Source organism: Cucurbita maxima, unplaced genomic scaffold (genome assembly GCF_002738345.1).
Source record: "Cucurbita maxima cultivar Rimu unplaced genomic scaffold, Cmax_1.0 Cma_Scf00034, whole genome shotgun sequence".
NCBI classification, from domain to species: Eukaryota; Viridiplantae; Streptophyta; class Magnoliopsida; order Cucurbitales; family Cucurbitaceae; genus Cucurbita; species Cucurbita maxima.
In genome coordinates, this window is record NW_019272050.1 from 1779875 (window position 1) to 1802088 (window position 22214).

At 36.0% G+C, this 22214-nt stretch overlaps 4 protein-coding genes across 6 annotated transcripts; 3 read left to right on the forward strand and 1 right to left on the reverse strand.

Moving 5' to 3' along the window:
- Positions 1 to 1269, reverse strand: LOC111467397 (ethylene-responsive transcription factor ERF027-like). The gene has a single exon (XM_023112262.1). It carries the CDS (start codon positions 1188 to 1190, stop codon positions 381 to 383), a length of 810 nt encoding a protein of 269 aa, XP_022968030.1. The 5' UTR covers positions 1191 to 1269; the 3' UTR covers positions 1 to 380.
- A 209-nt stretch (positions 1270 to 1478) lies between these two features.
- On the forward strand, positions 1479 to 4645 carry LOC111467392 (traB domain-containing protein). Of its 3 annotated transcripts, none has more exons than XM_023112254.1 (7): positions 1479 to 2020; positions 2243 to 2358; positions 2439 to 2527; positions 2601 to 2675; positions 2786 to 2893; positions 4063 to 4158; positions 4235 to 4645. In XM_023112254.1, exons 1-7 carry the CDS (start codon positions 1596 to 1598, stop codon positions 4505 to 4507), a joined length of 1182 nt encoding a protein of 393 aa, XP_022968022.1. In that variant the 5' UTR covers positions 1479 to 1595; the 3' UTR covers positions 4508 to 4645. The 3 variants fall into 3 exon arrangements, with proteins under 3 accessions (XP_022968022.1, XP_022968023.1, XP_022968024.1); XM_023112255.1 differs by having other exon boundaries at positions 1860 to 2020; positions 2230 to 2358; XM_023112256.1 differs by having other exon boundaries at positions 1944 to 2020; positions 2205 to 2358.
- Positions 4646 to 5334: 689 nt separating this feature from the next.
- Positions 5335 to 8494, forward strand: LOC111467372 (putative two-component response regulator ARR21). Its single transcript, XM_023112230.1, has 5 exons — positions 5335 to 5449; positions 5522 to 5674; positions 6476 to 6856; positions 6947 to 7023; positions 7745 to 8494. Exons 1-5 carry the CDS (start codon positions 5335 to 5337, stop codon positions 8492 to 8494), a joined length of 1476 nt encoding a protein of 491 aa, XP_022967998.1.
- Positions 8495 to 12977: 4483 nt separating this feature from the next.
- On the forward strand, positions 12978 to 14888 carry LOC111467391 (protein DETOXIFICATION 49-like). The gene has a single exon (XM_023112253.1). The coding sequence runs from the start codon at positions 13068 to 13070 to the stop codon at positions 14658 to 14660; it is 1593 nt and encodes a 530-aa protein (XP_022968021.1). The 5' UTR covers positions 12978 to 13067; the 3' UTR covers positions 14661 to 14888.
- The last annotated feature ends 7326 nt before the right edge of the window (positions 14889 to 22214 follow it).

The window sequence follows — 22214 nt, forward strand, 5'->3', positions numbered from 1 at the left end:
AATTTGCAGCCTCAATCCATTATGGAACATTTTCACGTGGAAGATGACAAATCAAAACCAAGAACATAATTGGAAGGAGATGACAAATGGCAAATTTTGGGAAAGATATTTGATGGAATGTGACAGCTTTGGAGCCGAGTTGCATTAACTGCAGCAGTAGCAGTAGCAGCAGCAGCAGCAGCAGCACCAGTATGGTCTCCAATAATTTACATATATAACACAAACCCTTCTTCAACCTTCCAATTCTCTAACCTTACTTAGAAATATCCATTAACTTTTCATCGGAATAAACACCAAAAACCCCACACTGCAACACAATCATATAATAAAGTGATTTAGAGGACATGAAAATGTGGATTTTTATTAAAGAGAAGAAATTATTAGGAGTAGCTCCATAATCCATCCCCTGGAGAATTTGTGGGAGAGTCATCGGAAGACAGCGACTTGATCCGGGGTGGACTCACCAGCATTCCCTCAGCCATGTCCACCAGTAAATTGGGCATGTTCAGTAGCTCTTCCTCGTCCACGAACTCCCCGGCAGAAGCTGCGGCGGCGGCGGCCGTAGCGTCAGAGGAAAACCCAGCCCCACCAACAGGGCGGGTATGTGCAGCAGGAGCAGGAGCAGGAGCAGTGTAGGGGTGTCTGGCAGCAGCGGCAAGAGCAGCAGCGGCGCGGATATCAGAAGGGGAAGTGGAGGAAGGAATGTGATAGGATAAGAGAGAGTCTGGGAAATTAAGAGAAGCATCAGGGCCTTTAAGGGCGAGGGCAGCCACGTCGTAGGCGGCTGCAGCCATGTCAGGAGTAGGGTAGGTACCAAGCCAAATGCGAGTGGTCTGTCGAGGCTGGCGGATTTCAGAGACCCATTTGCCACTTCGGCTGCGGACTCCACGGAACTTGGGGTGGCGATTAGAAGAAGAAGAAGAAGAAGAAGAAGAAGATTGAGTATCGTCAGACATGAAAGAATCAGAATCAGAATCAAACTCAGAAGCAGATGCAATGAAATGGGGAAAAAACAGAGAAGAGTTTATAAAGGAAAAGGGGAAGAGCTGTAAAAGCCGTGGGGAATTCGTGGACAACATTCCCAGAGCTTTGAGTGAGAAGCCACACGCATTTTTTAAACCTAAATCAAATAAACTTTCATGTTTTTTGGTGATGATTAATTTGGGACATTCATGCTTCCCACTACCCATTTCATCTTTTAGTATTAAACCTTACCCATCATTGCGTACATTTATTTGATTTCTTACCCTGCTTCTAATCTAATACGCCATTCAAACTTGTTATTGTTCTTCAATATCCTATCTTTGTTTATGTTGATAGCTTAAATCGTGAGTAAAAGTCTTGTCCAAACACGGGTTTGAAACCAAAATGGAGAATTTAATAAGAAAAGAAAGAGGAGAGAGGGATTTGAAATTGCTTGCATTTGAGTCCACAAAATATAAATCCAGGTCATTTCAGTGGCACTGCTGCACAAGTAGGGCACTGAATCAATATCAAAGTAGGGCACCATTCTTTTTCTTTTTTCGTTGGTCAAATCACCATGACCCCAACTGCCAAATCAATTTGTTATCCTAAAAAACTTACCCCAAATCTCTATGGCCGTTAAAGCTCCCTTCTTTTTCTTATCTTCTTCATCCATGGAGGCTCTCAAATCCACGGCTATTCCCATTTTCAGGCCCTACCCAGTTTCAATCCCGACTAAATCTATCAAACCCACCAAGGTTTCCATTAGGCCGCCTCCATCGGACTTCGATTTCCGAGTTGAACTTTCTCGGGATTCCAGAGCCGCCATTGCTGAAGCTCACCCCGAGTTGCTTGATTTGGTTGACGATGGCACGTTGGTTTTGGTCGAGAAGAGGAGATTCGGCCCTGTCCCTGCTTGGAGAGCCGAATTTGTGGAGCCGGAAGCGATATGGTTGGTCGCAACTTCGCATATTTCGCCCAAATCGGTTAAGGATGTCGAGCGAGTGGTTCGAGCAGTGAAGCCCGATAATGTGGTCGTCGAACTTTGCCGGAGCAGGCAAGTTTGATTTTCAATTTGGGGTTTTTTGTCAGTAATTCAATATGCAAATCAAGCAAAGTAGTCTACATTGTTCTGAATTAAACGAGAATTTATCACCATTCTTGTTCTGTATTTTCTTTCATTTACCAATTAAAAAGAATCAACATATCTGATCTGTTGAATTATTGCTTTGCTTTAAAAGAATGAACATCTTAAAACGATTCCAGACATTTGTTCCAGAGCTGGAATCATGTATACGTTAGAAACTGGTGAGCCACACCAAAAACTAAAGTCCAACATGTTCTCCTTGAGTGGAGATGGTTTCTTGGGTGCTGTTGGTCGCAGCATAAACCTAGGTGAGGCTAACATTTTGTTTGTTTTTTTTTTGTTGGTTTTTGGCATATAAGCTGTCTAAAACTTGTCAATAATTCTTCAGGAGGCCAGACAGCTCTTGCTTTGCGCCTGCTTTTAGCTGCTTTTTCCTCCAAAATTTCTTCAGATGTCAACCGTCCTTTTGGCAGTGAGGTAACAGATCTTCAATTAACCAAGTAATGTTTAGACTAAGTTCATGTTCATGAAACTCTAATCAATCATGCAGTTTCGGGCTGCTCGTAAAGCATCTGAAGAAGTTGGTGCTCAAATAGTTTTAGGGGATCGGCCAATTGAAATAACTGTATGTGTTTCATTCCTGCAAGATGACACAATTTCTTGCTTTTCCAACTGCCACAAACCAGTAATGTTTTGCCCTCTCACTCGCTTCAATTTGATCTGTTGATTGTGCAGCTAGAAAGGGCATGGAACGCTTTGACATGGAACGAGAAGTTGAGCTTAGTAAGCTCAGTTATCCGTGGAATAACTTCACAATCTAATGTTTCTCAGAGCAATGATGAGGTTCTTTCCCACTTGAAATCTTTTACTCCACTTCTCAGCTTTAAATGATACATATTTTAGAAGTGATTCAGCCTTAATATATGGTTGCAAGATGGGAAGAAAACTTCTGTTCATAACTATGGCTTCCTAAGTTTTGAATAGTAGACCGGTTGAGCTAGGAACTGGAGTCGGATGCAAAAGAAATGCATAGACTGGCTTACATACCATATCAGGAACATCCGACATAGATTTAAACATGTCTTTCTAAGGAGTTGAATCTATGCTTTAAACATAGAGATCTGTATAATTAGGCAATTCCTGTTACTATTTTCTTTTTTCTCATTTGGTCGTTTTCACCGATGTTCTTGTTTCTTCTGTATGATCGCTTCTTTTACTTAGGATCTTGTTTATTAATGTGAGATCTCACATCGATTAGAGAGAGGAACAAGTGTTAGCGAAGACGCTGGACCCTGAAGGGGGTGGATTGTGAGATCCCACGTCGATTGGAGAGAGAAGTGAGTGTCAGCGAGAACGCTGGGCCCCGAAGGGGGTGGATCGTGAGATTTCACATCAGTTGGAGAGGGGAACGAAGCATTCTTTACAAGGGTGTTGAAATCTCTCCCCTCCCTAACGCGTTTTAAAAGCCTTGAGGAGAAACCCGAAAGGGAAAACCCAAAGATGACGATATCTATTAGCTGTGTGCTTGAGTTGTTACAAATGGTATCAGAGTCAGACACCGGGCGATGTGCCAACGAGGACGCTGGTTCTCGAAGAGGGGTGAATTGTGAGATCCCACATCGATTGGAGAGAGGAATGAAACATTCTTTATAAGACTGTTGAAACTTCTCCCTAGCAAACCGGTTTTAGAAACCTTGAGGGGAAAGTCTAAAGAGGACAATATCTATTAGCATTGGGCTTGGGCTGTTATAAATGGTATCAGAGCCGGACACCAGGCGGTATGCTAAGCGAGGACATTGAGCCCTGAAGGGAGGTGGATTGTGAGATCCCACATCGATTGGATAGGGAAATGAAGTATTCTTTATAAGGGTGTTGAAACCTCTCTCTAGCAGACACATGAACCATTACAATTAACATCACAAAAACTATAAGCATACATCCTTCTTTTTCTTGAAGTTCGAATCTAGGTGCATGAATCATCATATCCTTCGTTTTGTGAATGTGCTTTTCAGGAAGCAGGTAGAGATGGGAGTTCCTTGCAGCTGTATGAGCAGCTCAGTTTTTCATATCCATCTCTTCTTCAACCTCTTATTCATGAACGAGACACTGTAAGTATAATCACATAATGCATTTGGCAGCTCTTACTTCTTACCTCTGTAAAGTTGTTAATAGCTGCATTTTCAGTACATTGCATGGTCTCTAAAGCGAAGCAAGGCGGTGAACAAGAGTAAAAGGGTGGTGGGGGTGATTGGAAGAGGCCATATGAACGGCGTCATCTATGCCATCATATCAGATCAAGGAAACTTGCGATTTCGAGACGTTGCAGGTAAGAGAGCTGGGGAAACCTCCAATGGCTTTGTTAGCAGTCTGTTGCAGAGCTTGGTTAGAGACACTATCATTGGTGTTCTCTTCTGGGTTTTATATGAACAATTGAAACAACTACATTTAGTGCCTTAGCTGATCATCTTTCCAAACCATACCTTTGTAGAAAATCAATCCAAAAGTATACCATTCAAAACTTACATGTAAAGAGATGATTTGATCCTTATGTGTATTAGTCCATTTTTCAATATATCATTTGAAAATTGATCTAAATCCATCCCCTTGGGGTCAGTGTTCTCGTTGACACACGGCTCTGAGATCATTTGTAATAGCTCAGTTCCACCACTAATAGATATTGTCCACTTTGGCCTGTTACAGATCTCGCCATCCGTCTCACGATTTTAAAACGCGTCTGTTAGGGAGAAGTTTCCAGACCCAATGTGGGATCTCACACTATGATATGCTTATTCTTTTTCAATACATTCTCAAATCCACGTCACAAGTGAACAAACCGTTGAGAATCTAAGATCTCTTATCAAGTTTAATCATTTCAATGTATATTCGAAATAAGAAAGATTGGAATCAAAGATAAAAAAATTTGAAATCAAGTTGACAAGTTTATTAGTAATTAGGTCATGGTTTGTTCTATACTTAGTTAAGAGATTAATTAGATGCATGCATGTGGAAATGGTATTTATTTGGAACCTTAACGCACATTACATGGATTTAATTAAATGTGACCAAAGAATATAAAGCCCAAGATATGAATAAATGAAATATCTCGAATCTTTTATAAATGGAACTCCAAGTGGGAGCCTCACATCTTTGGTAAGCTACATTAAATATAAACTTTAGTCTTAGATTCTTTTACATAACAAAAACATTCAGCGATGACTACAAACTTCATAACATTCATTATCATCCTCTTCATGATTTGAAAGTTCTGGGTCGAGATTTGAAGGATGGGTGAAGTTTGTGAAGGAGTAAAGTTCGTGGATATTCATGTCTTGTTGGTGGATGATGATGCTACCTCTCTAGCCGTGGTGTCCACCATGCTTAGAGTTTGCAAATGCCAAGGTTGATATGAACAAAATGAATTTAGATTTTGTAGCTAAGATTTTGATATAACATGTTTTGTTATGTTTTCAGTTGTGACGCTCAAGAATCCAATGGAAGCACTTGATACTCTTAGGGCAAGAAAAGGGTTCTTTGATCTTCTTGTCACTGATCTTCACATGCCTCAATTGAGTGGCCTTCAATTACAGAAGCAAGTAATGCAGGAATTCAAGCTTTCCGTTATCAGTAAGTATATCTACGATGAATAGAAATGTTAGGAATAACAATTCTCCACTATGATATCATATTGTCCACTTTGAGCATAAGCTCTCGTAACTCTGCCTTTGGGCTTCTCCAAAAGGCCTCATGCCAATGGAGATGTATGTTGAGGAGGGAATGATCATATATATAGGTTTATAAGTAAGGAATACATCTTCATTGGATAAGGCCTTTTGGAGATGGCTTCTCAAAGCAAAGACATGGGAGGTTATTGTCAAAGTGGACAATATCATGTCATTGTGGAGATCCGTGATTCCTAACATGGTATCAAAGTCATGTGTTTAACTTAGATATGTCAATAGAATCCTTAAATGTCGAACAAAGAAGTTGTGAGACTCGAAGGTGTAGTCAAAAGTGACTCAAGTGTCGAGGGCTCCAAAGGAGTCAAGCCTCGATTAAGGGGAGACTGTTCGAGGGCTCCATAGGCCTCGGCTCTATAGTGTACTTTGTTTGAGGGGAAGATTGTTGAGGATGGTTGGAAGGGAGTCCCACGTTGGCTAACTTAGGAATGGTCATGGGTTTATAAGTAAGGAATACATCTTCATTGGTACGAGATCTTTTGGAGAAGTCCAAAGCAAAGCCATGAGAGCGTATGCTCAAAGTGAACAATAACATACCATTGTGGAGAGTCGTGATTCTTAACAATGTATTCCTTACTTATAAACTCATGATCATTCTCTGAATTAGTGAAGGTGGGACCTCCCAACAATTTTCATCCCATTTAAGAGGAAATTAACCAAAAGCTTCATGTTTTTTCAGTGATGTAAGCTGATGAAAAGCCTAGTGTGATATTGAAGAGTTTAGAGGAAGGTGTTGCATTTTACATGGTAAAGCCAATAAGCCTAAATGATGTCAAACATGTATGGCAATATGCTATTACACCCAAGAAGGTTTCACCTGATCAAACAAGAACCATTATCCCACATGAACTTTCCATCCAGATTCAGAAATCTTCGTTTAAGAACTCGAGTTCTTCCCCGTCTTGTTCGAGAAGGGAAATCAAATCTAAATCTGCAGAACCCAAGAACAAGAAAGCCAAGGAAAGTAAGGTTGCTAAGAATTCCATTGGCATAAGAAAGCCAAAGGTTATTTGGACAAATTCACTTCGCAATCGCTTTCTTCAAGCCATTAAACTGATAGGGCTTGACAGTGAGTAGATCCTTCGGCCATCATTCTAATTTTAAGTTTTTCTCATCAATTAATGATTTTGTTTAAATTTTTACTTTTTATTTTGTTCAGAGGCTGTCCCAAGGAAGATCCTTGATTTCATGAATGTTCTTGGCTTGACTAGAGAAAATGTTGCCAGCCATTTACAGGTTTTTCTTTGAGCCTTTCTTATTTGGATTAGGTTGAATTGGTTCGAATTGTTTGAGTTATTAAATAATGGTTCGGCTCAATTCAAATTAAGTTTTGGAAATTTGATGAACCAATGTGATGTCCCACGTCGGTTGGGGAGGTGTGATGTCCCACATTGGTTGAGGAGGAGAACAAAACACCCTTTATAAGGGTGTGGAAACCTTCCTCTAACAGATGCGTTTCCCAAAAGGGAAAGCCCAAATAGGGCAATATCTGCTAGCGGTGAATCTGAGTCGTTATAGGAGGAGAACGAAACACTCTTTATAAGGGTGTGGAAACCTCTCCTAGTATATACTTAATGGGAAAGCCCATCTGGATCGTTATAGGAGGTGAACGAAACGCAGCCCAAATGGGAAACCTCAAAAACCTTGAGGGGAAGCGAAAGCTCAAAGAGGACAGTATCTGAATGAACACTTGTTCTACTGTGTAACTCTGAAAAACGCGTTTTAAAGCCTTCAGGGGAAGCCCACGAAGGGTCTAGGCCATTACACCCAACTCATAAAGTTTTTATAATATGTTAATAACCCAACTCAAACCATACCATACGGGTGAGTTGAGTTGATTGAGTTCTCCAAATCATTAGGTCATTAAAAGAACGTGTTGAATTAGGTATTAAAAGGGGTATATCATAATGTAACTAATGAATTAAAATTGAATTGCTTTATTTATGTATGGGTTCAGAAGTACAGAATTTTCTTGAAAAGAGTGGCAGAAAAGGGTGCTCGTTCAATAAAGATATATTGTGATAGTGTATTGCAAATATCAAATTCTGCTGCAGCTCATGTTCAATACCCATTATACAGATCAAAATTGCAAGCCCAACATCCAAATTTCCCTCAAAATCAACAATTGATGGCTCCTTTAAACAACCAATCTCCTACTTTGGGCTCCTTGAAACAACCAACCCCTCAAAACCCTAATCTTGAAGGAGCTTCCATGGAAAACCCTTTGGCCCATTTTTGGAATCAAAAGTACTCAACTCTTTTGACCATCAACAAACTTAACTTCCCTAATTTCAATGGGGATCAAAATTTCGTGTTGGTAAGAAATGAAAACCCTAAGTGTTCGAGCGATGGACCAGGAAGAACAACTGGAGAGGATCGAATGATTTGTTCGAGTCGAAATGGGGTATGCAACGTGCAAGCTTCTGATGATCTCAACAATGGGGGAAGTGCATCAGTAGGGTCATATTTTGGGCAATTTGAAGGTACAAATCAACCTTTACCAGTGGTTTCTAACATAAACGTGGAGACAAATGTGTTAGTTTCATCAGAAGAAGAGGTGGGGAATGATAATATATGGAAAGCAGCTAATGAGAGCAATGCCTTTGGTGATATTGGTGAAGACCAAAGTTATATTGATGTTCTTAGTGACATTTTCATGGGGCACAACGACACTCAAACTTCTTTACCGGTTCGTTTTCGTACATAACGATGTTCGTTCTTTTCGTCGAGAATACGGCATCTTAATTAAATGAGTTATGCTTAAATAAGTATATGAAAATTGCATTTGCATTGTTTAGAAGGATGAAATGGTTGACATGAAGGTCTCTGATCACATGAACATCTTAACAATGTATATAAGCTATAGCTTCATACTTTATTACAGCATTTATTATAGCTACAAAAAAACGATATAAAATGTCACAAGCTTTTAATAACATGGGCCGTCGAAAAACGCTATAAAAAGTTCTTGTAGTGTGATATCTGGAATAGGATTGAAAGGGATGGTTCAGCAAAGGAAGATCTCCAACCTTCAGGCCTTTCTGCTCAGGTAATTGCAACCCTAAATAATTAGTTTTAGTTGGAGAAGCCCTTTAATATTATTCTGTGAATAACTATATATATACATATATATATGGGAAGCTAAGCTGAAGTGTTGGTGTGTGTAGGGTTGGTACGATGATCTCTTAGACATCATTTTGGGAGATGGGTCTTCATCAGAGGAAGAAGTTGCTCATTTTTAGAACCAAAGAACTGGAGAGGTCTGTACACACACACCATGCATGAATCAAGATCAAAAAACTTTCTAATTGTTGTTACTTTATATTTAAGATTATCGTTAACTTTCTAATTGTTGTTATTTCTATCCTGTTGAGAATAGAAAGAAATAACGAGACTAGACTAGGGTGCTAGAGATTAATCGGACTAGACAAAGACCTAGAATAGGATACCTCTAAGAGACGGTGCATTTAGGGTCACGAAGGGTGGCCAGTGGGCTTAGCCTTAGTATTCCAAACCCTGACAGGTTTGAGAGGTCTTCCGTGAGAACGTTGAAGATGAGTGAATCCGTGTCTATTCTATCAAGACATGCCCTAAAAAACCTAGTAGAACACTCCAGTAACCATGGACAACCAAGGTAGCTCGCCAGGCTTGAGTAGTGTGAATAGTGTTACCAGATCCTCCACTTCCCTCATTGCTCTGATACCGTACCATCAAGGCTCTACTCTGATACCAAAATTGTTGAAGTAGGCTTAGCCAGATAGGGCAGTGTAATTTGTGCCCTAACTTAGTGGAGATAGTTATGGGTCTCCTAAACAAGACTTCTAAATCGTAAACTCGTCCTTGAGAAGGGGAGCGTGTGATTGCATGGGAGGGATGTCAGCTAACCTCCTCAAATGATGTTCAGAGTGCTTTATACATTTAGATCCAGTCATACTGACCCTTTAGATTTACTTGTGAGGTCACGTCTCAGCATAGCATAGAGCACTGATCATTCATTGTATAAGAAAGGTAAGTCATCTAAGTTGTAGAAAAGAAGAATTAGAAAACTGGTCAAACCCTAGGAGTAAGCTTCAGTTTAGAAACCGGCTCGGATAGTAAGGTATCCAACTGCTCAGATAGCATCGGAGCTTAGACCGCACTTTTTAGAGCTTATAATAAATCTTGTGGATACTTACTAGGTTAAGGATGCGAAAATAATCTACAAGTAGATTGCTTATTGAGTATTTTTATACTCATCCCTACTACACTTTTTTCAGGTAAATGATGTCACTTATCAAGGCAGGAGGTGTTGGGAGTCATAAAGCCACAAAGGAGTAATCCAGGGCGTCTAGGAGTCTGTTTCGTACCCCATAAACTTCTATTATGAAATTCATATACTACATGAATATTTGTTTTGATTGAAACTCTTTTTATTAAGTGCTAAAATATTCTGTAAAATCTTCTTGATTATCTCTTTTTTACGTGTTTTCATTGCATAGTCGGTTGGATTCATCCTTAATTTCAATTCTCGAAATTTTGATGACATTTAATATCACTAGAAATAAAAATTGGTAGGGGATATGATAGATGCTTCGAAATGGGAGAATCTAGTTAGAGATAGATCCAAATATATCCAAATTATGGTTTGAAGATGAGCGAGCATTTGGTCGGCAGTTTAGTGTCGGAAAGAGAAGAGGTTCTTTTTTGCTTCTTTTTCTACAAAGTTCATCACAAAAGGTGCTGTTTTTTGGATGGGCAGATAAAGACATGCTACAAAACACAACATACTAAGACATTCAATATGAATTTGACACCTCTCTATAACTACCAACTAAAATGGGAAAACAGCCTTTAAAATTGCTCACAAAAGTGACCCAGAAAGCCAAAAAAATGACACAAAATTCAAAGAAAGGCATCAACAAGATGAAGAACGATTGGTTTAAAAAAAAACCCTCTTTTAATAATCCATTATGAGTTTAATTTTAAAACTGTCTCAGTGATTTAGGTAGATGAATAAGACTAAAAATAAACTAATTTTATAGCTCTCATATATGAATAGGTGAGCTATCGACCTCTAACATGTTAATTGGTCTTGTGTTCATTTAACCGAGAGTAAACTTATAATTATTCTCGGTTGAATGGTCATGAAAATTTATACAATAGGGATGATTTAGTGGGATTTTAGCTAGAGACTCGTGCTGAGGAAAGGAATCTTTCATATTTCATCATATATTTAATTAACAAAAGATTTTCTTTTAATATGGTGGGGTTGTTGCTTCCACATATTCAAACCCTTTTTCAAGTTTTAATTCATACCATACCTAATTAATTTGCTATTAACTCTTCAAAGATTCTAATCGAGATCTAATTGAAATCTAAAGGTATACAAGTTCGACCGATTTTGAATAATGTAATAAAGTTTATTATATATTAGATCACTTTCGGCGTGTTATGTCAACATAAACTTAATTTAACCTTAAAAAACGAACCTTTTTGACATTCATAGGCATAAACATTATATTAAAGTCGTGTATATTATGAATAGTAAGTAAGTTTTAAACATTTATGGTCAAAAAAGACTATTAAGTTGCTAACAACATCATGCTGGAGACCAAATCCAAAGTTGTAAAATACTAAGAAAAATGCAATATTTGTGGCTAGTGTTCATCGTTTGAGATCATTACGTTTCAAAACACCTTGTTTTTGTTTCAATTATTCGAATCTCTTCTAAGTAAGTAATCATGTCTAAGCAAGCTTCTGATTTGCCTAACTCTATTTAATTTCAACTATAATTATTTTTCGCTTTGAATTCTATGGCTAAGATACACTAATCATAATCATAATCATAATCCAATAATCAATAAACTAATTTACTTACAAGAGATGTTTTCATTTCATAGCTGAAGGGATAAGAGATTGATGAAGATGAGGATGATAATGGATAGAGAATGCATGCCTCAAATTCAATGCATCCTCATCCTCTTACATGAATTAATTTTTTTTCTTAGAATAATTTTAAAATATGTTCAACTCATACACTTCGTTCTTATTAAATTTTAATTGATATTTAGCTTCAAAAGTATGCTCGAGACAAAGGTACCACCGAAAGAGTCACCAAATCTAAAAAGGGTTAGCGATAAAACACGAAAACGATCTCTCCAAGGATATTCCTTTTCAAAAATGGTCAAAATGGGAATGGAATGTTTGAAGCAATAAGGGTATTGATATTTGTTGGGTATATTATGTGGATGGAGATGAAGATTGGATGATGATTATTTGGACCTTTTCTCCACACGTTTTTAAGACCAAGCCGCTGTTCTTTTTGTTCTTGTTTCAAACAATTCAAGAAGTGTCAATTCATGGGAGCTTCCTCTTATGTTTCTTACTAAGCTAAGAGAGACCAATCCACTTCAAACCCTCTATCCATATCAACCTTGGTAAACCACATGACATCTCCAATATGAATCTAATTTTGTACTCTTACCTGAAATACCTATATCCTTATGATGATGTAATAACAAGGTCATAATTATAATCATATGTGTTCATTTGCATTCATATTCACCAACCTATTTCCCAACCCTTTTGGTTCATGATTCATGCAAATGATTTGGGGTTTGGATTTTCCTCCCATATGAACCAAACGCTCCCTTCTGTAACAACCAAGCTTACTGCTAATAGATATTCTCTGTTTTGACACGTTACGTTCACGCCATCAATTTCATAGTTTTAAAACGCATCTAGCAGGGAATGTTTCATTTCTCTCTCCAACTGATGTGGGATCTCATAGTTCACCCTCCTTGGGAGCCCAACGTACTTACTGGCACGCCACTCAGTGTCTGATACTATTTGTAATAGTCTAAGCTTATAGCTAGTAGATATTGTCCTCTTTGATGGTATCAAAGCCAGTCACTGAAGACCAACGAGTCAGATATATATTTTCACTAAAAGAAAGTTAGAAGTTTAACTCTTCGTGATTCGTTGAACTAAAAAAAACTTTATGCATCGAAGATACACTCGTCATGCCTATAAAGTTTAAGAATCAAATGGATGTGTAATGTTTAAAATATAGAGTTGAAGGAGAGACACTCCCAAATAGCGTAAAAAACATGTAAGATCTTTTTTATGTAATAAAAAATATGTAAGAAAGAGAGAGGAGGAGTTTACGCGCTTGCTCTTCGTCTGATAAGCTATAAAAGGGACTCATTTAGTCATGTCTTTAGCAGAAAACCCCCTACGACTCTCTCTCTGTCTCTGTCTCTGTCTTCGTATTAAGTCTTTAATCCTCTGTTCTCCAAATTATGTGTCGTGTAAGTTGTTCGAACCCCAGCAGATTATGCGGCGACGACGATGAAGTTGCTTACCTTACCTCAATTAATCACTCTTTGAAGCCTTCCAATATGCATTTTACAAACCCTTTGATCCCTCAGCCCCCGACATCCCAACAAAGCCACCATAAACCAACCAAACAAATTGATACCCATTTCTCCTTGGCCCTTGGAGAGGCCTTTTCCATCGCCCAAATCGCCTTCCCCATGATCCTCACCAGCCTCCTCCTCTACTCCCGCTCTCTCATTTCCATGCTCTTCCTCGGCCGCCTCGGCGAGCTCTCTCTCGCCGGCGGATCCCTCGCTATCGGCTTCGCCAACATCACCGGCTACTCCATTCTCTCTGGCCTCGCCATCGGCATGGAACCCATCTGCGGACAAGCCTTCGGCGCCAAGAAATTCACTCTCCTTGGCCTTGCTCTGCAGAGGACCATTCTTCTCCTCTCCTTGATTTCAATACCCATTTCAATTCTCTGGCTCAACGTCAAACCCATCCTTTTGATTTGCAAACAGGACGAATCCATTGCCCACCATGCTCAATTGTTCCTTCTCTACTCTGTTCCTGACCTCTTCGCTCAATCCCTCATCCACCCTCTTCGAATTTACCTCCGAACCCAATCCATAACGCTCCCTCTCACTTTCTGCGCCACTTTTTCGATCTTTCTCCACATACCCATCAATTATTTTCTTGTTTCTCATCTCAATTTGGGCATTCGAGGAGTTGCAATAGCAGGGGTTTGGACAAACTTCAACTTGGTGGCTTCTTTGATTCTCTATATAGTAATCTTCCAAGTTCATAAGGAAACATGGGGAGGATTCTCGCTTGAATGCTTCAAAGAATGGGGGAAGCTTCTCAATTTAGCAATTCCAAGCTGCGTATCCGTCTGCCTCGAGTGGTGGTGGTATGAAATTATGATCTTGCTCTGTGGCCTGCTGCTAAACCCCAAAGCCACGGTGGCGTCAATGGGCATTTTGATTCAAACCACGGCATTGATTTACATATTCCCATCTTCGTTGAGCTTCAGCGTGTCGACAAGGGTGGGGAATGAACTGGGGGCAGAGCAGCCAAAGAAGGCAAAATTAGCCGCCATTGTTGGGCTGTCTTGCAGCTTCGTATTGGGAATCTCTGCCCTGTTTTTCGCAGTTTCGATAAGAAAGATTTGGGCGAGTATGTTCACAGAAGATAAAGAGATTATAGCATTAACGACGATGGTGCTCCCCATAATCGGACTATGCGAGCTCGGGAACTGCCCACAGACGACGGGCTGCGGCGTATTGAGAGGAACAGCCAGGCCTAAAATCGGGGCGAATATAAATTTAGGGTGTTTTTATTTGGTGGGTATGCCAGTGGCGGTTGGGCTGTCATTCTACGGTGGGTTCGATTTCCGGGGGCTGTGGCTGGGACTACTGGCGGCGCAGGGATGCTGTGCGGCGGCGATGTTGGTAGTTTTGGGCTTTACAGATTGGGAATTTGAAGCGATTAGAGCTAAGAAGCTAACCGGTAGCGGTGATGAAGCGGTGGAAGCTCAATCACTTATTCCTAAGAACAAGGAAGATTGCTGCTAATTTCAGCTGATCGGAACTAAAATTTGAGACATTGACGATGAAGTTGATGACATAATCCGTTTAATCCGTTTTTTTTTTTTTTTTTTGATAGAAAAAAAATATATTAAATTTTTTGGGGGGTGGTCGTACAGAAGGCAGAAATAGGTTGTTATATACTGTTGGATTTTGATCATGTGGGTGATAATGGTTGCTATGTTACAATCAACTATATGAACCAAAATTCAATTACTCGTCTCTCTCCGTTCTACTCAACCCGAGCATACTTCTATTGCCTCTTTCTCTCGCCGTTTCGATTTCTATATCAGGTAGAATAAATATTTGAATCAGACTATAAGATCTCACCTTAGTTAGAGAAAGTAACATAATATTATTTATCCAACCAAAGCGAATAATATCTGTTACTCGAATACATAGAAAAACGTGAGGAGTAAGAGAAAAATTTTAATAATTGAAAGATTCAAGAGGTTGAGGATCTTAGAAGTAAACCATATAATATGGTGAAATTAATAAATGCATGGGAATAATTAAAAAAATAAATAAATACAAGAATCGCGGCCAGCTATTTTGGCTGATTCTGTAACATATAAATATTGATCATATCATATTATATAATTTAAATATAATCTTTTGTTAACAACTCGCCTCATAAATCTTATGTCACTCTCTAAGATTTATTTTATATTTCCTTCTTTAATGTTTATTTAATGTAACTTAGTAGGGTTGTGCTTTGAAACCCACATGGGCTTCCATTACTCACTGTTAATGAAAATTCATATAATTAAGAAATATGTGTTCTTTTCTGCTATTTTTAAATCCTTAATCATGTTTAAACATGATCCAATATTTAAATTTTCATATTTTATATGTGTTATTCACCTATTTCTCTACGCTTAAAACTTGTATTTTATTTTTTTAAAATGTGATTAAATTTATAAAAAGTGCATGGATGGAAGCATCAGTTTCATAAATCGACCTCTTTTGGAGACTAGCGTCTTCACTAGCACACTACTTGATATCTGACTCTAATATTATTTATAACAACACAACTCCATCACTAACAAATATTTTAAAACACGTATGTTAGGGACACATTTCCATAGACCTATAACGAATGATTCTATAGCTCGTAGAATAGATTGGGTAGATATATGTAGTCCGTGGTTTCTAAGACCTATATTTAGAGTACGAGATTGGGTTAGAGTTGGGTTAAATTAGTATTCAAAATAATTTATTTTCTTCACTCCATGAATTCAAAAGCTTGGAATTTAAATAATTAAACTAAAGACTTAGAATTTGTTTTTAATTAAGACTTTCTAGAAACCACTCTGTCAATTTTGGTTGTTGTTTTGGTGTTTTTTAGGTCAAAAGCTTCAAATTTAACGTACTAAATGGATCAAAGGGACCAAGTCTTTTATTATTATTATTATTATTATTATTATTATTATTATTATTATTATTTTATTTAAATTTTAAAGGGCCACCCAAACTTTAGTTGGTCAAATTAATTATTCCCATCTAGTTCAACATTTTTCTTCCTTTAATCCTTTTCCATTTACGTTTATTACAATCTGGAAATTTAAAATTTGGTCCACGCTTTTATTTTCTAAAATATGGACAATTCTTCCTTATTATCTCCATTTTTCACCTCCAAAATATACACGTAATAATTAATATTTAATATTTGATATTTGAATTTTATGAGATTTTAATTATAAATGTATTAGATAAGTATAATTTTTTAAATAATTAAAAAATAATAACCCGACAACCCAATTTAATCTAGCTCAATCCAAAAATAGAGGGTTCGATTGAGTTGGGTTATGAACTCTATTCGAGTTCCTCGAGTCACTGACCTGAAATTTCAAATTAATCCGAATTACCCAATCAAATTCTTAATCCTCTCACATCCTTGCCAAACATATTAATGCAAATGAATATATGCTAAGTTTTAATCCCAAATGAATATATATATATATATATATATATATAGATATATATATATTGTGCTAGAAGCTTCCAATTTTGTCAACTCTAAAATAAACTAATTTAGAGAATGAATTTCATTCCAATCCTTATATGTTAATGCATTTTCCCCATAAATTTAAACAACATTTGATCATATTATAAAGATTTATTAAAGATTAAATTCTCATATTCCATTCATATTTGTTTTCCAATCATGAGGAATATCCATTTATTAGTAGTGGAGGCTATTTCAAAAACATATAGAATAATTTGGAAGGTGTTAATAATTTTTATTATAATTTTTTACATTTTTTAAAAATAGAAAAAATAAAAAATCTGCATTTTTAGTCACATCGATATCACATCATTAAATCTTATACGTTACGATTCCTCGTATCAATTCTTTCAAAGAAAACGGTTTAAATTCTTTACAACTAATTAATTAACTATAATTTTTTTTTATTTTTAAGTGAGGTGACACTTAAACACATTCAAGGGCTCACATTAAAATTAAGTAAAATTTTAGTAATTAATTAGTATAAAATTATTTGATAATTATTTCTTTTAGCTTTTAACTTAGAAACGTTGTATATTTTATGTATTTTATATTATATTTTTTATATGATCTTTAATAATGGAGATTGATTGATGTATATATTAAAGTTGATCGTGAACCTAGTTAAGACAATAAAATGCATTTATTGATTCTTATCATCCATGATCTTCCTTTGCTAATAAATTATACAAACAACAACAAACAGAATGACTAAGCTTCAATTATAAATTTAGTCCTATGAACCCCATATAGTTTTTGTTGTTAGCATTATTACATATACCAAAAGTTGACTTATTTGGCGATCAGTAGAAAATATCTTTTGAACCAACCAAAAATTTCATGTTGGTTGGGTTGCTGACCTGATCAACTCAAATAATGTTCCCAACACAATCCGTTCCAATTTAACCAACCTTGTATTTCTAGGTTGGCAACCAATGAAGCAAATGATTGACCCACCATATCATTCGAAGAAACTGAAAATACCAAAAAGTTCGATTCGGTTGAGTTGTCAGTTTGTACATTCACACGTTGCAGTGCATTACTAATCCAACCGTCTAAATTGATCGAGTTCTGGGTGTTATAGTAGAATAGAAAAAAAAAATGATAAAAACGTGAATCATGGAAGGAAGGGAATATATTAATTTATAAGAAGGGGTGTTTGAAGGATATGAATGGGCAAAGAGAAAGAGATGGCGTGTGAAGATAGGGCTCTTCGCCGCCACGAAAAGGCCAACCCAAAGGCCACAAACAAACACATCACCGCACCACATTGCATGCAGAGTCGGGCGTCACTTTCTCACCCCTCTCATATGGCCAGCTCCTCTACTTGGATTCTTCTTCTCTCTCTCTATATATATATATTCTATAGATATATATATATTTCTGGTGGGTGTAGAGGGAACAGATTCGTGGATTCCAAGCCATGCAAAATCAAGCAGTTTTTTCCCCTTAGCTGATGGCAGCTACAAAGTCAAACTTTGTCTCTCTACAGCTTGAAATGGTGGACTTATAAATAATAACATAAGTTAGTTTGAAGATCACCATTAATCAACATCAAACTTTGAATTCTTCAACAACTCATGCCCATTTTTTTGACACGATTCCACGACACTTGAGAGAACGAGACATTTCTTATAAGAGTGTAAAAATCTCTTTTTAATATATGCATTTTTAAATTATGAAACTGACAACGATACATAACAGGTCAAAACAAACAATACTTGTTAATGTTATGATTGAACTGTTATAAATTGTATTAGAGCTCGACATCAAGTGTGACAGTGAGAACAGTGGTACCTATGGAGGTAGATTGTGAGATCTTATAGATGAAAACGAATACAAATGAATGGGATAATATATCAAGGCGGAGGAGAGAATAATATAAGTTTTTTACTTTTACTTTTTTTTCTTTTTTTTTTTTTAAATCAGGAGAAAATATTATTATTAAATAAGGAAACTAGGTTACTATGATGCTTTTTTGTTCCTTAGTTTTAAAAATAATAAATAAATAAAAGGTTTGTTCACACTCCTCCGTACTAACCACTAATTTAAATACTTTTTTATGTAAAAAAAAAAAGGAATATTAGAAATTTAAAATATTTTATCCCATGGTTTTCTTTTTTCGTTGCACGCTTTTTTTTTATTATTATTATTAAATATTATTTGTTTCTTTTTCTTGAATTTCTATATTGGAAAATACTCAAGAAGATTATAAATAATTAAATTGAAAAATAAATTGTAGTAACTAAAAAAATAGTGATTTTCATTATTTCTATTTTTTATTTAAAAAATTTTAATTACAAGCTTTCTCCCTTGTTGCCTAAGAATTCATAAATACTTTTTTTAAAAAATTAATAATTTTTTACGCTTTCAATATGAGGCATAATATGGTAATTAATGATTAAATTTTTTAAACATTTGAAAATTTTATTAAAATTAAAATTCTTTAAAAATATAGGAAATTACCAAAAACTTAAAAACTGACGTAATCTGACACTCCATACTCAAGATTTGGAATCTATATCCAACATATGATAATCTCAACATTTCCGTGCATCTCCTATTCAGATTACCTACGCACTTAGTCATCAATAATTAATAGTTCTTAAGTCCTCGAAAATGTAGGCACACATTGTTGAAATAAATAGTAACTTTTATTTTTTTTTAAGTTTGGTTAGTTATTTTATTTTCAAAATTACTTTCATTTGGATTTGGACATAGTTTCGGCTCTTTGGTATATTTTTTTTTTTGTTTACTCGAGCGTCACAATAAAATTATTATTTAATTACGGAGAAATTTAAAATGAAATTATAAACGGTGGGAAAAGAGTTGACCAATAGAGTAGAGGAAATAATTAAATAAATAAATAAAAGCGAGTTCGTCGGTAGAGTTAGGACGTCAGCAAGTGAGATCCACGCGTGTAGAGTGACGTGTGGGAATTAGAGAGGTGGATTAAGAGGGTGAGATTTTTCCAAAAGCAGCGTCAGTTCCGTTGGTATGCAAAATAACCACATCCACCCACTCGCCCACTTTCACTTTTAGAAGGTTCCAATATCACGCGCCGAACTTGTTGATTACGACGCGCAGCGGCTGGCAAAAGTCACGGCAAGATCCCGGATGCCCAAAAAAAAAAAAAAAAAATGGTTTTTCAATTTAAATACTAATAATAATAATAATAACTTTTTATTTATTTCAAATTCAACCTCCCACCCCTTCTTTTAATAATCTTATTTTTAAAAAGTATTTATATTTATTGTCAACTTGGATAATTAATTTCCTGTTAATTTAATTACACTCATATTTACGTAATCTATTAGCATTAAATATAAAACGATTTTAAATATAAATAAATAAATGTATTTTGAATTTTATTACTAAAAGAATATTATTTTAAAAAAATACAAATTATATAGAATCATATTTAAAGAATAAGATACCCATCTTTGTCATTGTGACAAGGGAATTTAAATAATGCCCTATGAAAATTAATTTTAAAAAATGAAAAAAGGAAAATAAAAATAATAAAAAAAAGATAGTGCCTAATTAGTTAGGCATATATCAAATACATCACTTTTATTTTAATTACTATTATTGTAAAAAAGATAAAACAAACTCAATTTGAAAATAAACTTGTAATTAGATTAATTATAAACATGGTTAATGAAAATTAATAAGGTTAATGAGAATAAATTATTACCTACTTTATTGATTATTGCACATTATTCTAAATGAAATATTCAACCTTTTGAATTAAATAGGACAAAATCAACAATTAAATTAAAAGCATTGAAATTCATGAACATGGCTATCTTATACTTTATCTTCGATGTTGGAAGATGACAAGTTTCAAACATAGTTGTCTTACACTAAGATCTCACTAAGATCTCGTTTGATAACTATTTGATTATTTCGTTTTTTGAAAATTGAGTTAAGAAATCTATTTCTAATTATGAATTTTTTTCGTTTCGTTATTTATACGTGTAATTTTCAAAAACTAAATAGTTATCGAACTTGGCCTAATTTATTATCATTATATTAACTCGAGATCAAGACTATACGTGTAATTTTTTAGAGATTGGTTGGCAAAGCATTGAGTTGGAGAATTTTGCATTGATTATCCACAACAGGTTGCCCACCCTTGTCTCATTTTGCACCGATGAAAGGGAAAGATAAGAAAAAATAAATAAAAATCAAAGCTTGAAACCAAATTCAATTCAAAGATGTGCGACACCTTTTAACTTTGAATATAATAAACAAAAGTAGTGAAAGTTGGATCTTTTCTAAACCCAATTTCATTTGGGATTTTCGAAAACAGTCCTACGTCATACGTGATATAATCATGATCTATCATTTCAATGCATAAATGGATAGAACGAATATCTCTAATATGAGATGATATTGTCCTAAAAGGTCTCGATATAATGGAGACAGTATCCCTTACTTATATACCTAAGATCATATGATAGATTATTAGGAGGAGTAGGGAGCATTATCTCCATTGGTACAAGTTACCAAAAGCAAAGTTATGAGAGAATTTTTACACCCATACCCTTTTATCCATATGCATAAAAATACAACTTTTTTGTTTCACTTTAAAGCATCAATCATATTTTTTAATCAGTATTGTTACAATATGGTTTAAATATCGTAAGGATAATTACACAAAAAAAAAAAAAAAAGTTTATTATAGGTTCATAAGAGGGCTCGATGTGGTCAAATACATGAGAAGTTGATGATAGTTTAGTCGGGTACTTAAGAAACACGAGATGTCGATTATGAAACGGACAAGTTGATGAGAAGTTTAATATGAAGAGCCAAGAAAACTTGTGGGTTTGGCTTCTCCCTTTTTCTTTGAAGGATCCATCTCAAAAAGTGTGTTCAAAAGGTAAGTGATTTAGTTTCAATCATCTCAAACTTGGTTGTAATGGCTTGAAGTTGTGGCCACTGTTTTAGCTTTGAAACTGTCTTTGGCACTGTATGTTGAGCATCATCTTACCACTTTCTTTGACCTTCTAAGCAACATGTTCAAAAAGGACAAGTTGGCCAACCTTTTTTTGGTTCTTTTCTTTAATGCCTCCAAGTGGAGAGCTTTCAATTCAAATTGAAACCCACTTGATGAGCAAGTTACAGAGCTTGTAGGCCTATTCTATGTGTGTGTTCAAAAGTTGAGGGCTTTCCTTTCCTTGGATGATAGAATGAGCCTTGTGGCTAACCCAATTAATACTTGGGCTCATTGGGTTTATACAACTTAAATATTTGTGGCTTTGCCATCTAAATTCCTATTTTTTTGTCTGCTATGTATCGTCATCAATTTCACACAGTTTTAAAACATGTATATTAGGAAGAGATTTTCACACCCTTGATTTTAAAACGCGTATGCTAATGAGAGCTTTCCACACTCTTATAAAAAGTGTTTTGTTCCCCTCTCCAACCTATGTGGAATCTCACAATCCACCCCCTTTAGGACCACTCATTCCCCTCTCCCTCTTACCAATGCGAGATCCCACAATCCACCTCTCTTCGGGGCTTATCGT